Source organism: Lithobates pipiens, unplaced genomic scaffold (assembly GCF_037356315.1).
Source record: "Lithobates pipiens isolate NorthernLeopardFrog02 unplaced genomic scaffold, aLitPip1_a1.2 Scaffold_19, whole genome shotgun sequence".
NCBI classification, from domain to species: domain Eukaryota; kingdom Metazoa; phylum Chordata; class Amphibia; order Anura; family Ranidae; genus Lithobates; species Lithobates pipiens.
In genome coordinates, this window is record NW_027507764.1 from 226,493,682 (window position 1) to 226,507,774 (window position 14,093).

The 14,093-nt window shown below is 42.8% G+C and overlaps 1 protein-coding gene across 2 annotated transcripts in view; it reads left to right on the top strand.

The window, feature by feature from the left end:
* Positions 1 to 14,093, top strand: part of GRB10 (growth factor receptor bound protein 10) — a 313,951-nt gene that overhangs the window by 237,986 nt on the left and 61,872 nt on the right. For both annotated transcript variants that reach the window (XM_077491758.1, XM_077491759.1), the window contains 3 exons: positions 298 to 413; positions 3,595 to 3,669; positions 6,306 to 6,443. In XM_077491758.1, the coding sequence (XP_077347884.1) occupies positions 298 to 413; positions 3,595 to 3,669; positions 6,306 to 6,443 (329 nt within the window). The remainder of the gene's footprint in view (positions 1 to 297; positions 414 to 3,594; positions 3,670 to 6,305; positions 6,444 to 14,093) is intronic.

Sequence of the window (14,093 nt, forward strand, 5' to 3'; positions counted from 1 at the left end):
ATCTTTGTACTTTTATCAACTCACAAAAATAGTTAAATGTTTTATATTGTTTGTGTGCATGACAGGATGTTAGCATTTTTATTTTCTGGAGTCTACTGGCTTGTCCTAGTTCCCCATTTAATAATTTTTCTTTTAGATGATGGACTGCCCCATAACTTGTGTTCTTTAGCCAAAATGTACCCTGAAAAAGTTTTTTAATAATTATACCCAACAACCAATAGTAGTTTTATTTTGTCAAATTCATTAAATGCTAAGAAAATGTAATCTTCATAATTTATGTCTTTTTTTTTACCCTAGAGAGATGCCTTGAAGACCATGAACTTGTAGTACAAGTCCAGTCCATGATGTCAAGTGAAAGCAAATTTCTGTTCAGAAAGAATTATGCAAAATATGAATTTTTCAAGAATCCTGTGGTGAGTAGGTATAAGCATTGCAGAAGATATACTTTTTTTTTTTTTTGTTATAGCTGATGCAGGTAGTATACCGTGCCTTTCAAACGTATTCACCCCCTTGGCATTTGTTTTGTTGCCTCACAACCTGAAATGAACATGGATTGTTTGCATCATTTAATTTACAGAACATGCCCACAACTTTTAAGATGTATGTTTGCTTCATAAGGCAATACTTTGTAGAGCCGCCTTTTTGTGGCCATCACAGCTCCAAGTTGCTTTGGATAAGTCTCTATGAGCCGGTCACATCTTACCACTGGGATTTTTGCCCATTCCTCCTTGCAAAACTGCTCCAGCTCCTTCAAGTTGGATGGTTTGCACTTGTGAACAGCAATCTTTAAGTCTGACAGATTTTCTATTGGATTGAGGTCTGGGCTTTGACTAGACCATGCCAACACATTTACATGTTCCCCTTAAACAACTCAAGTGTTGCTTTAGCACTGTTTGGGGTCATTGTCCTGCTTGAAGGTGAACCTCTGTCCTACCCTCATCATACAGAGTGGTACAGGTTTTGCTCAAGAATATCCCTGTATTTAGCACCATCCATCTTTCCCTCAACTCTGACCAGTTTCCCAGTCCCGAATGCTGAAAAACATTCCCATAGCATGCTGTTGCCACCACCATGTTTCACTGTGGGAATGGCGTTCTTTATGTAATGTGTTGACTTTGCGCCAGACATAGTGTTTTCTTTGGCCAAAAAAGTTCAATTGGTCTCATCAGACCAGAGTACCTTCCATATATTCCCTCCGTACATTTTGGGAGTCTCCTACATGCCTTTTTCGCAAACTCCAAAACATGCCATTTTGTTTTTTGCTGAAAGTAATGGCTTTCTTCTGGCCACTCTGCCATAAAGCCCAACTCTATGGAGCGTGCAGCTTATTGTAATCCAATGTACAGATACTCCAGTCTCTGCTGTGGAACTCTACAGCTCCTCCAGGGTTACCGTAGGTCTCTGTGCTGCCTCTCTAATGCCCTCCTTGCCCGGTCTGAGTTTTGGTGTGTGGTCATCTCTTGGCAGGTTTGCTGTTGTGCCATGTTCTTTCAATTTGGTTATGATAGATTTTCTGATGATCCTAGGGATCATCAGATTTGGATATTTTTATAATAGCCTAACCCTGACTTGCTTGGAGAGTTCCTTGGTCTTCATGGCAGTGGTGCCTCTTGCTCAGGTGTTGCAGCCTCTGTCGCCTTTCAAAAAGGTGTTTGTAATGACAGATCATGTGACACTTAGATTGCACACAGGTGGACATTTCACTAATTATGTGACGTCTGAAGGTAACTGGTTGCACCAGAGCTTTTTATGGGCTTCATAACAAAGGGGGTGAATATAATTATATACTTTTTTTATTTCTGAAAAATAGTTTTATTTTTCTAATTTTACTTAGACTATTGTGTTCTGATCCATCACATAGAATTCAAATTAAAAAAAAATTGCACTAAAGGCTGTAAGGAAACAAAATAGGTAAAAACCCAAGGGGGTTGAATACTTTCGCAAGGCACTATATAGAGTGCTAATTTACTGCCAATCGATAGCAAGGTTGCTATTGGCTAAAGTACAGTCAATGCTGTCAGACATTTTTGGTTTCTACTTTTAGGTATCAGTAATGAGTGTCCTCAGTGGAGTTGCAACTTGCTGAATCTCCTTGAGAGTGTTATGATTTGGAAAGTAGAATCAAATTGCTACACTATTGCTGGGCAGGTATCGCAGCAGGTCTGAGGGCTCAAACAGTGTCTTTGAAGTTGGGCAGATTACTATCTGTAGAACTTTCACAAAAAGCAAGTTCGATCTCTGCCAGTCGGTGGCCATCATTCCAAAGAACTAGTCAACCTGTATGGTAGAATAATTCTTCATACGGCTTTTATCAGTTTTTGATACTACTTTCATAACCATGAAATACTGTAGATCATTAAAAAAAAAGATGTGTAGCCATTAATATTTAGGTGGCTTTTATCTATCTGCACTAGAAAAATTGACTCTTGACTGCAATATAAGCACTGTCCTCACTTTCTGAAGTATTTAACATTGCTACAGCTCACTGTCTGGTGGATTGAAGTGCCAAGTTAAATTTTTCTGTAATGAACACACCCAGAGAAATGTAATTCTTTTGTCACACCAACACATACAGATTTGCTTATACTGGTGCAATGAAAAGTTGTGAACATTGGTTCGATGAGCAATTAAAAGTGAAAATCTAAAGTATCCTTTTTTTTATTTGTCTCTTTTGTTAGTTCTTTTATGTGTAACAGTTTCCATATCCCTGTATATTGGGTTCGCTGAAAAACGCATCTAATTTGCTGATTCCACTGGTTGTGGCAGGTAGTGCCACATCTTTACCACTTGAACAGTAATGAATCCCTCATGTAGTTTAAGATTGAACTGCTCTTATTCAGTTTCAATGGGACTGTGTTTCCTTTGAGAGAAATGAAAGTAATATTAAAGCCTTTTATTTTCTAAAAATAACACGTTACACTTGCCTACTCTGTGTAATGGTTTTGCACAGATGAGGCTGAATCCTCGGGTGCCCCCACAGCGAGTAGCTTTGCCCCCAAGCAGGCACGCTCCCAACCAACACTTCTGTGTATCCATTTAAATACGGCGCTGCGGCTCAGCCCTGCCCCCTCATCTCCTGATTGACTCACTGCCTGTGATTGACAGCAGCTGCCAAAAGCCAATTGGGAGTACGAGTCCCCAGAGAAACAAGGCTCTCGTGGACATCGCTGGATCTAGAGGTAAGTATTGGGGGTGTGGTCTGGGGAGGCAGATGCTCAGTATTTGTGTTTTTGTCTTTTTTACCTTCATGCATAGATAAAAGGTTAAAAAAAAGCCTTTACAACCACTTTAAACAGGTTTCACTTAATAAAACGGTACAGAACACAGGCTTAGTATTCATAGACTGTTATAGGCTGGTACCTTCAGGTAATTACTGGCAAACCTTTTGAGAATTCCCTTATAACCCAATCCCACTCTATAAAACCTTAAACTGTGCCCATTACTATTTTCACCATTGAAAGATGTGTATATTGTGGTCATAGCTCTTAATGCCTCTTGTATGACAATACATTTGTGTATGCATACACGCCTGTTTCCATGTATAGCGCCTTGATGTGGATCATTATAACACATTCATTTAATCCTTTCTTTCAGAATTTCTTTCCAGAGCAGATGGTTGCTTGGTGTCAACAATCAAACGGTAGCATTCCCCAATCTGATTTATTGCAGGTAATAATGCATCCTGGGTATAAAAGTGGTATTGAACCTAAAGGCAAAACTTTTTCTCTTTAGTTCGACTGACACAGCGCTCCATTAATCCTGACTATAGTGTTATATCACCTTCTGTAGGACTAGGCGGAACAGAAATCTTGGCTCTCTAGGTATTCAGTTTTTGTCTAATCAGGAGTAAAGACTTAGAATACCTCATGTAAGCTGGGCTTTTTTCCCTCCATCCCCCCTCAGGGGATGTTACCGGGGGGGGGCTCATGTGGTGTGGAGTGCAGTACCTGCTGTTGGGTGGTCCCAGAGGGCACAGTTAAAAACTCCTGTGGCTATTTCCCCTTGATTTGGCCTCCCGGCAGGTGGCCATGTTTGTGTGATCCCTTACATCGCAAGGACCATTTTCCCTTGGTCTGACATGACACTGGAGACAGGTGGCAGCCGTGCCAGGGCTTCCAGGCCCTCTTCCTCCAAGATATATGGGCTACTGGGTCTAAACATATGGCCTTCTCCGGCTGGTAGTGGGTCCTTGGGGGGTGGTCTCTTGCTGCATGTGCCCTGAGTGTGGGGGGGTCCATAGCGGTGCGAAAACTTTTTTGTTGCTGCGGGATCTCCCTAATCTTATGGAGCCTCAGGTTCACATCTCCCTCACTGACCTCCTCTTGGAGGCGCATGTCTCATGAAACCCCAGCTGCCCATTAATGTGCCTGTGGCGTCCTAGGTATTCCAGGTAGAAGTGGCATATCGTCATGCATCCCGGGACCAGCATGGCAGGTGCCACTGGGTAGAGAGAAGGGAGCCGAGCCGACATGCGGCCACGCTCCTCGCCTTTTTTCTGACCTTAGTTTCATTAGAGGACAGGTGACACATCGGGTCTTTTAGATCCCTGGTCTCATTAAAGAAAGCTTGGTACTAATAAAATGCATGTCGGGGGCGCCTATGAAAACTACATGTTGCATATTGTTGCACACTCCAGTGGGAGAGTAATAATTTGAGCATCTACATTACTCTAAACGGTTTAGGCTCTTTTTATGCTCTTTATGGGCACATGCAATTTTAAGGTCTTTCAAGTTGGTTTTAGGTTGTTTAAAAAGGCTAGCCAACCAAAGATAGATTGTCATTTAACCCCTTCACACTGACTTGGCACAAATGCAGCCTTCAGATTCAAGGGGTTGTAGCAGGTGATGCCTGGAGCTTCAGGCATCACCCTAGTACCATATGTTTCTTTTTTTTTTGAGTTGGCTTTCTTGCAATAACAAATGCTGCTAATCAGCCCCCTTTCACAGCTCTCCCGTCCCACCGGGAGGCCCAGGAGACCAGCCGACACCTCAGCCGGCTGGTGACCCAAACAATGCCAGAATCAGCTTTTATCGGTTCTCGGGTCTAGTAACACGGAAGCAATGTCCTGGTACTGCTCCCTGTTGATTTGAGCCTTAAAGGTGCCAAACTTAAAAAAAATAAATAAAAAAATATTCAAAACAGCCAAACTAGGTCCTTTGAATGCTTTTAAGTGCAACGGGGGGATGTGGGTCTTATAGACCACCCCCACTCCTCCATAAAGAGCACTGTGTGCTTAACTGTCACAAGGAATGTTTACATTCCTTGTGACAGCAATAAAAGCGATCCAAATAAATTTAAAAACAGGTTTTTTTTTTATGCCCCAGCCCTTCCGTTTTTACATGCAGAAACAAACGCATAAGTCACGCCTGCAAATGTAAACGGTGTTCAAATCACATGTGAGGTATCGCTGCGATTGTTGGAGCAATAATTCTAGAGCAAGATCTCTTTAACACTAAATGTGTAAACTGTAGAAATGAGCCTCGGCTAAGGAGATTAAGTACCTTAGTTTTTCACCATTCCACAAAAGCACAATTTTTAAAGCCTAACATATTTGGTATTTACTCGGCATAACATCTTTCACATTATACAAAACCTTGGGCTAACGTTACTGTTTTTTGTTTTTAATTCGTTTAAAGTGTAACTCATCCTAAAAAAGCATTTGAAAGACCACTGCGCAAATACAGCGTGACATTAAAATATTGCAACAATCTCCTTTTTATTCTCTAGGCTCTGTTAAAAAAAAAAACACTATTTGGGGGTTCTAGGTAATTTTCTAGCAAAAAATATAGATTTTTGTAAGCAACAAGTGTTAGTTTTGGGCATGAAGGGGTTAACATGTAACAAATCCAAGCTTTGAGCATTTATCAAAACAAGCCATTACCAATAGAAAGCACTGGTTGCAGAGACCTTTCAGCATGCATAATTGAGTAATCCCATTTCTTTCCTAAGAAAGATGAAAAAAGTGTTCAGGCACAAAAGGTCATGACAAGGATGCTTGTAGTTGTGCTTATATCATCCAGCCTCTGGCTAGATTGCCTGTGTTTTTCTCAAATCTTCCTCAGCCAGGTGACTGTGCATTTATTCCTATGCACTTGAGTAAGAACTCATACTTGTATTCAGTGCCTCTAACATTATCTTTACTGTTAATTTAGAAGAGAGACCCAATTATGACTGGCCTTGTAATTGTGTTCCATACCTTTTTTGTAGACTTTAAGCTGCTTGGGTTAAAAGGGCTGATTCTAATATTGGACTCAACATCTGGTTGTCACCAGCTTTTGTATTCAAATATTTTTTTTGTTTTACAGAATTTTTTGAATGCCAACAGTTGTCCAGAAATACAAGGCTTCTTGTATGTTAAAGATGTAGGAAAGAAGTCATGGAAGAAACTGTTCATTTGTCTGAGGAGATCTGGACTTTATTGCTCTACTAAAGGAACCTCAAAGGTATAGCTTTCTTTTCTCTATTTTTTTTTTTTTTGTTTTGTAAAAAAATAGGCCAGTTCTCTAAGGTCCTTCAGCCCCCAAACACCATTTTCTATTCTACCCCAGAACACATTTTATCCTGGCGCATGCAATTTACAGCACCATTTGTGTAAAATTCCTCCATAAGGCTTTGACTCTATATTCCAGTCATGTTAAAGGTTGGCAGATGTCAAAGTCCGAAACACAAGTTTCAACATTAAAGTGACACGAAATGACATATTTATAGCCTAATGTACTGTACAAGGCACGGGCAACCTATTCATACACCATTGTTTAGACTCCTACCTTCAGGTGATTAGACACTTCCAAGCTTTTGAGAACATGCCACCTTGGGGTGCCTCTCCTATAACCTTACCCCACTTACATATGTCCTCAGGTTCCTGATAGCTATGGGTGATGGACATTTTCTCCATCCCTGAAAAACCACCTTCACTAGTTTAATTTTATTTTTATATCTTCTGATTCTTACTCCCCAAAAAATCTTTGCGCTCTACCCAGTGGAAAAAGTTTGCAAAAAAGTGGGCTAGTTATGTGGTTGACCCCTGCCATCTGTCTTAAACTAACATCTCACTGTACCCATTGAAGATGCTCTGCCTTTTTAAAGATTCTGCAAACAGAAAATTTAAGACAAATTTTCAAAGCACTCTTTAACCTAAAAGGCGCTGCCCTGAAACCAGCTCTTGTGGCTATTTCAGCGTGTCAAAATTCAGCTAACTGGGCTAGGACAAGCAACATGATCAAAAAAATCTCTCGAGCTCCAAGGTCCTCAAAATGCAGAGCACCTCGTGCTACAGACTTCAGCATAAAAACCTACATTCAGCCCTTCCTTTCTGCACAAGGCTTGTCTAAAATGCCACCAAGTCCTCTCTAAAGCCCTCACAGTGCAAGGGTGCCCTGACTCTTAAGTGGGGGGGACATCTCATGCAGTTTGCATCTCTGGGTAACAGACCTCCCAGATGTGATTTCAATTAGAGTTCAACACTCTGCCACCAGTTTCTGCTTCCAGATCAGCCAAGAACAGGCCAAGGGCAGTACAATTTGCAGGAAACTATGTGCCGCCTCTTGTCTCGGAGTCATTTTACCAGTACCACCACAACACTGGGATTATACTCAAACATGTTTGTTACCAAAGCCCAACAGGGGTATCTATCCTATCCTGGACTTGAAGTTTCTCAAATGTTTTCACATTCCAAAATTTTTGTATAGAATCTGCAAGGTCTGTACTTCTCTGAGACCAGGGAAACTCTCGGTATCTGTGAACATCAAAGATGCTTATCTACATGTTGTTTTTTTTTTTTTTTTTACCCACCTCACTCGGTTTCTGTTCTTTGTAGTAGCAGACAACCACTCCAATTTTGTCGCATTGCCTTTTGGTTTGTTCTGTTACCACTGTGTTCACAAAGATCTTTGCTTGTCCTTCTCAGAACTCAACACCTATGTGACAGTCTATCAAGACTACCTCCTGAAGGATCCATCTCCCTCACAATTCTTACAAATGTCCAAAAAAAGCCTTAGCTGGATGATCAACTTATTGTCAAATTTAGCTTGGGTTCTGGGCCTAAAGGTGGCCTCTTTTTGAGGCAGTACCCTTTGCTCAATTCAGTTCATGAATACTCCAACTAAACCTTGTCTGCCTGCAGAGAAGCAGGCCCTTACCCATGCTTCTATCCTCCCAAAGTCCTTGTGGATCACCACTTCAATAACAGTGGGAAAATCTTTCCTTCCATACAATTGTAAAGTTCTTACCAACACTAGTCTGTCGGCTGGGAATAAGTCCTCCAATCCTTGACAATTCATTGCTTGGGTACATGTGTATGAATAAGTTGCCCATGTTGTGTACTGAATGATTAAGATCAAAGGAATTTTGACTTGCCTGTAAAGTCTGTATCTTGGCGTGTACAGTACAGGAAACGGGCCCCCCTCCTTCAAAGCTCCTCACATTGCTTGCTACAAAACTGAGTACTTGCGGAGTGGGGTAAGGTTAAAGGGGACGGGGTTCTAAGCTTTAGTGTCCAATCACCTGAAGGTACAAGCCTATAACCCACGGTGTATAAATTGGTTGCCCATGTCCTATCCTGGACTCTATGCAGGGCCATCTTTAATATTGATTGGACCCTGGGCAAATACTTTTTTTTTTTTTTTTTTTTTTGGGCCCCTGCTATGCAATTTTGCTGCCCACCTTCTGAGACATACAATGGCATCTAGACTGAATTTAACTGCAGCAGATCAGGCAGTGATTGCAATTGGTTGTAAAAAGTTAGAGCATAACATTACCACTCACTGACTAGTTGCTAGACGTTACAGCTCACTGATTAGTTGCTAAAGGCTACCACACATTACTGCTCACTCATTGGTCTTCTGAGCTGTGGGCAGGATGGGGATATTGAGGGCCAGTGCTTGGGAGGATGGGGATATTGAGGGCCAGTGCTTGGGAGGATGGGGATATTGAGGGCCAGTGCAGGACCCTCTCTCCTTGCCTTGGGGGTCGCCAGAGAGCCCCCCAAAATCTGAGCTTTTCCTTGAGTTCACTGAGCTGGCACTGGCAGCAGCCAGGTCTGGAGGGAGAAGCCCCATGCTCCAGTTAACAAAGGGGTGGAAGGACAGTCGGGCATTCCCATGCTCCTCCATTGAACATTGTCGGGGGGGGGGTGGGGGGGGGTTGCAGAGCCGGACAAACCATGTGGTTGGTTGCTAGATGCTCAGTAATCAATGTCCTAGCAACCAACCACCACTGACAGCTGCAGGGGGGGCCCGGGTGTGGCAGCAGCCAGGTCTGCAGGAGAAAGTTTCACTCTTCACTGAATGCAGAGTCTGAGTTAGCTGTGTGGTTTGTTGCTAGACTCTGGGTGATCCTAGCAACTAACCACTATTGTCAGCAGGAGGTAGGACTGCAGCTGTGTCACACTGGCGAGCAGAATATCGGATCTATGGCAACACTGGAGGGGGCTCAAGAGGCTGTTTCGGGCCCCACAATAACTGGGCCCTGGGCAGCTGGCCCTTTTTTCCTGGATTAAAGTCGGCCTTGACTCTATGGAGTTTGCAGGCAAGTCAAAATTCCCCTCTTTTCAAAAATTCATTTACAGTTGTGCTCACAAGTTTACATACCCTTGCAGAATTTGATTACTTGACAATTTTTCAGAGAATATGAATGATAAAACGCCCTTCTTTCACTCATGGTTAGTGTTTGGCTGAAGCCATTTATTATCAATCGTGTTTTTATCTATTATATATATATATATTTTTTTTTTATCAACCCAACAGACTACTCGAATGACCCTGATCGAACGTTTACATACCCCAGTTATTAATACCAAGTATTGCCCCTTTTAACATCAATGACAGCTTGAAGTCTTCTGTGGTATTTGTGGATGAGGCTCGTTATCTTGGATGGTAAAGCTGCCCAATCTTCTTGGCAAAAAGCCTCCTGTTCCTGTAAATTCTTGGGCTGTCTTGCATGAACTGCACATTGGAGAGATCTCCCCGAAGTAGCTCAATGATCAATATTGAGGTCAGGAGGCTGAGATGGCCAATGACAGGTCGACTTGGCCTTGTGTTTTGGATCATTGTCATGTTAAAATGTCCACGTACGTCCCATGCGCAGCTTCCTCGCAGATGAATGCAAATGTTCCTCCAGTATTTTTTGATGACATACTGAATTCATCTTGCCATCAATTATGACCAAATTTCCTGTGCCTTTTTTTTAGCTCACATCACCAAAACATCAGCGATCCATCTGTTTCACAGTAGGCATGGTGTACCTTTTTCATATAGGCCTTGTTTCCTCTCCAAATGTAGTGTTATTATGATTGTGGCCAAAAAGCTCCTTTTGGTCTCATCACTCCAAATGACTTGGTGCCAGAAGGTTTGAGGCGTATTGTAAGCAAGATACTTTGTGGCATTTGCCTAGTAATGACTTTCTTCTGGCAACTTGACCATGCAGCCCATCTTTCTTCAAGTGCCTCCTTATTGTGCATATTGAAACGGCCACACCACATTTTCAGAGTCCTGCATTTCACCTGAAGTTAATGGTGGGTTTATCTTTGCATCCCAAACAATTTTCCTAGCAGCTGTGGCTGGCATTTTGGTTGGTCTACCTGACCATGGTTTGGTTTCAACAGAACCCCTAATTTTCCACTTCTTGATTAGTTTGAACCCTGCTGATTTGCATTCTCAATACCTTTTTATATCCCTTTCCTGTTTTATACAGTTACTTACCTTTTCCCGCAGATGCTTTGACAGTTCTTTTGCTTTCCCCATGACTCAGAATCCAGGAACGTCAGTGCAGCACTGGATGAAAGATGCAAGGGTCTGTCGAGCCAAACTCAATGACCTTTTTATATACTCACACATTACAATCAGATCACAGGTGAGGATGGTTACCTTTTTATAGCCATTCAAACCCCTTTGTGTCAACTTGTGTGCATGTTATCAGGCCAAAATCACCAGAGTATGTGAACTTTTTTGATCGGGGTAGTTTGTTGTGGTTATGATTTAAAGAGTAAACACAGTTGATAACAAATGGCTTTAGCCAAAAGCTAACCATGAGTGAAAAGTTTATCATTCATATTCCCTGAAAAATGGGCAAGAAATCATAAATTCTGCCAGGGTATGTAAACTTATGAGCACAACTGTATATCCACTGCTTAGTGGCCTTGTAATTACTGTTTTTCTGCCTGCGCTTATAACTTTATATGCGAGTTCCTTACAGCCGTGTGTTTTTCTGTCGGCATACAATGCACAAGTGGGGCGATTCTGCCATGCAACTTTGTGCAGAGAGAAATTCTGGTTGGTTTAAATGTGGAGATTCTGCTTGCCAAAAAGTGTTCAAATGTATCACAATCCAACATAATTCAAAAACATTGTCATCTTGTTTAGCGACCCTATAATTAGTAATGCTTCAATCAGATATGGTATTTTGCCTTATGCTGTTTTGAGATATCACAATGTAGCTGTAACTAGTGATTGTAACAAATTATCCTCCTGGTTTTTAAAGACCTTTTCTTTTTCATAAATCATGGGACACAGTCAGGCTAATATTGATTACCTGTTGGGTTATACTCCATTAGGTGATTGGACACTGGTATACCATGGGTCTTCAGACAGGAAGTGATCCCCTATATAACCCCTCCCATACAGGAAGTACTTTTGTTTACCAGTGTCTGCAAGGTGGATGGCACGGTTTTTGAGCTTTCCAAGCTCCAGATCTCTAGTCCCACAAACTGTTCCAAAAATGAAGCAAAGGACTGACCCAATCGGATCCATTTGACACAGGCATTTATACTTGAATAAATGGTACCCAAGCTTCACAAAGAAGACTCAAGATCCTGCAAGGTTTTGCCTGTAACGTGGCCATCGGGCGCTGGACCCTGCAGAGTGGAAATCCTGGACACTACAGCCCTGAGGCATTTCCTGCAGGGGGCTGTACAGGTCCAATGGAGTGGACCCTAAACATGAAAGGGCACCCAGTCCTTGAAGGTCCAAGGTGACAGGCACCCGCCGTGAAGGGGGAAGATTGGGCCCTTGGCTTCTAAGTGGCCCTGGGCAGGTAAGTAAAACACTTTTTTTATTTTACTATTGTGGGGTGTCCCAGTGATTGTAACAATCAGTCAAGCTGGCTGAAGGCTGGACACCTGTATCTTGTAGAGGTTCCTGTGTTCGAAAGGGGCACAGGATTTTACTCAAACCTGTTTATGGTTCAGAAACCAAACTGGGACCCAAGGTCCCTGAACAAGCATCTATTGATGCAGTCCTTTCGGATGGAGTCTGTCCGCTCAGTAGTAACGTCAATCCAGAGGGGAGACTTTTTAGCCTCCATCGATATAAAGGACGCATACTTGTATGTACCTTTCTTTCAGCCACATTAGAGGTTCCTACATTTTGCAGTAGAGGAACGTCATTTTCAGTTTGTGTCTCTACCCTTCGCGCTTGCTCCAGCTTCCTGGGTGTTCACAAAGGTCTTTTAAGGGCCCAAGGGATCCTGATGCTTGGATATCTGGATGACCTGCTGCTCAGATCATGCAGTACAGGCTCTAGAACAGAGCATAATATACACAGTGAGGTGTTTGAAAAGCTTAGCCTGGATCATAAATACTAAAAAGTCAGACTTTGAGCTGGTCTCGAGGCTAAGAGATTTAGGTCTTATTCTAAACCAAGAGTATTCTTGCCAGCCGTAAGGAGCACCAGACAACCCTCCATTTGGCTTTGAGTCTTCTAGGGGGATGGTATCCTCCGAGGCAGTGCCCCTATGCACAGTTCCATTCAAGGCCTTTAAAACAAGACATCTTGTTGGCTTGGAACAGAGGAAGAAAAGCTCTGGATTATCCAATGTACTTATCTCCTCAGGCATGCTTAAGCCTAAACTGGTTGTAGGATCAGAACCTGCAAAAGGGAAAATACTTTCTCCCAGTAACTTAGAGGACTGACTAGATGCCAGTCTCTCAGGCTGGGGAGTGACCCAAGAAGATCTCACAGGTCAGAGGAAATGGTCAGGGGCAGAGCAGACCCTGCTCATCAAGATCCTGGAATTACAGGTAGCAAGTCTGGCCCTGCAGTCCTGGATGGTGTAGCTTCAGGAGTGCCCCATCAGGATTCAGTCTGACAGTGCCACGGCAGTGGCCTATGTAAACTACCAAGGCGGTGCCAGGAGTCGTTCAGCTCTGAAGGAGGTGAACTACATACTAGCCTGGGCAGAGGGACATGTACCAACAATATCGGCAGTCCATATCCCAGGAGTAGACAACTGGAAAGCAGCTTATCTCAGCTGCCAGCAGTTCTGCCCGGGGGAATGGTCCCTCACCTAGAGGTATTTCAGGAAATTTGCCAATGTTGGGGGATGGCCAGAGGTCGACCTACTTGCGTTCAGGTTCAACAAGGTACAGCAGTTTGTGTCAAGAAAGGAATCCTCTAGCAGAAACTGTCATCCTTGGAAATGTGATTGGGAGCATTCTCTTTTCTACAGTCAGCTGTGGAAATCAAGTTTTTGCTTTGAGTACAATCAGAGGTCAGGTTTCAGCCCTATCGGTATTCTTCCAAAGGCCTTTAGCCTCCCATTCACTGATCTGAACCTTTATGCAAGGGGCAACTTGCTTGTTTCCCCCCCATTAGGTCACCTATGTGTCCTTGGGACTTGAACTTGGTGCTGTGTCTGAGTTGCAGAGACAACCATTTTGAATCTATTAAGGAAATTCCATTAGACTTGCTGTCACGCAAACTAGCCTTCCTGATGGCTATCACCTCGGGTAGAAGGGTGTCAGAGTTGGCCATACTTGATCCTTCACCATGAGTCGTGTTACGACCTGTTGCATCCTTCTTGCCAAAGGTGGTGTCAGCCTTTTATTTAAATCGGGACATTATTTTGCATTTTTTCGCTCAGCCTCATTTGGCGGAAGGGAGACCGCATTCTTTGGTTGTTGTCCAGGCAGTCAAGGTTTAGCTGTCTAGATCTGCGGAGATCTGAGGATCAGACCTTTTTTTTATTTTTTTGCTTTACCAAAAGGACCCAAGAAGGGGCAGGCAGCTTCCAAACCTTTTTCATTGCCAATTAGGTCTGTCAATCTTAAACCTAAAGCTCCTCCTTTTTAGGGTGAGAGCTCATTCTACCAGGGGTGTAGG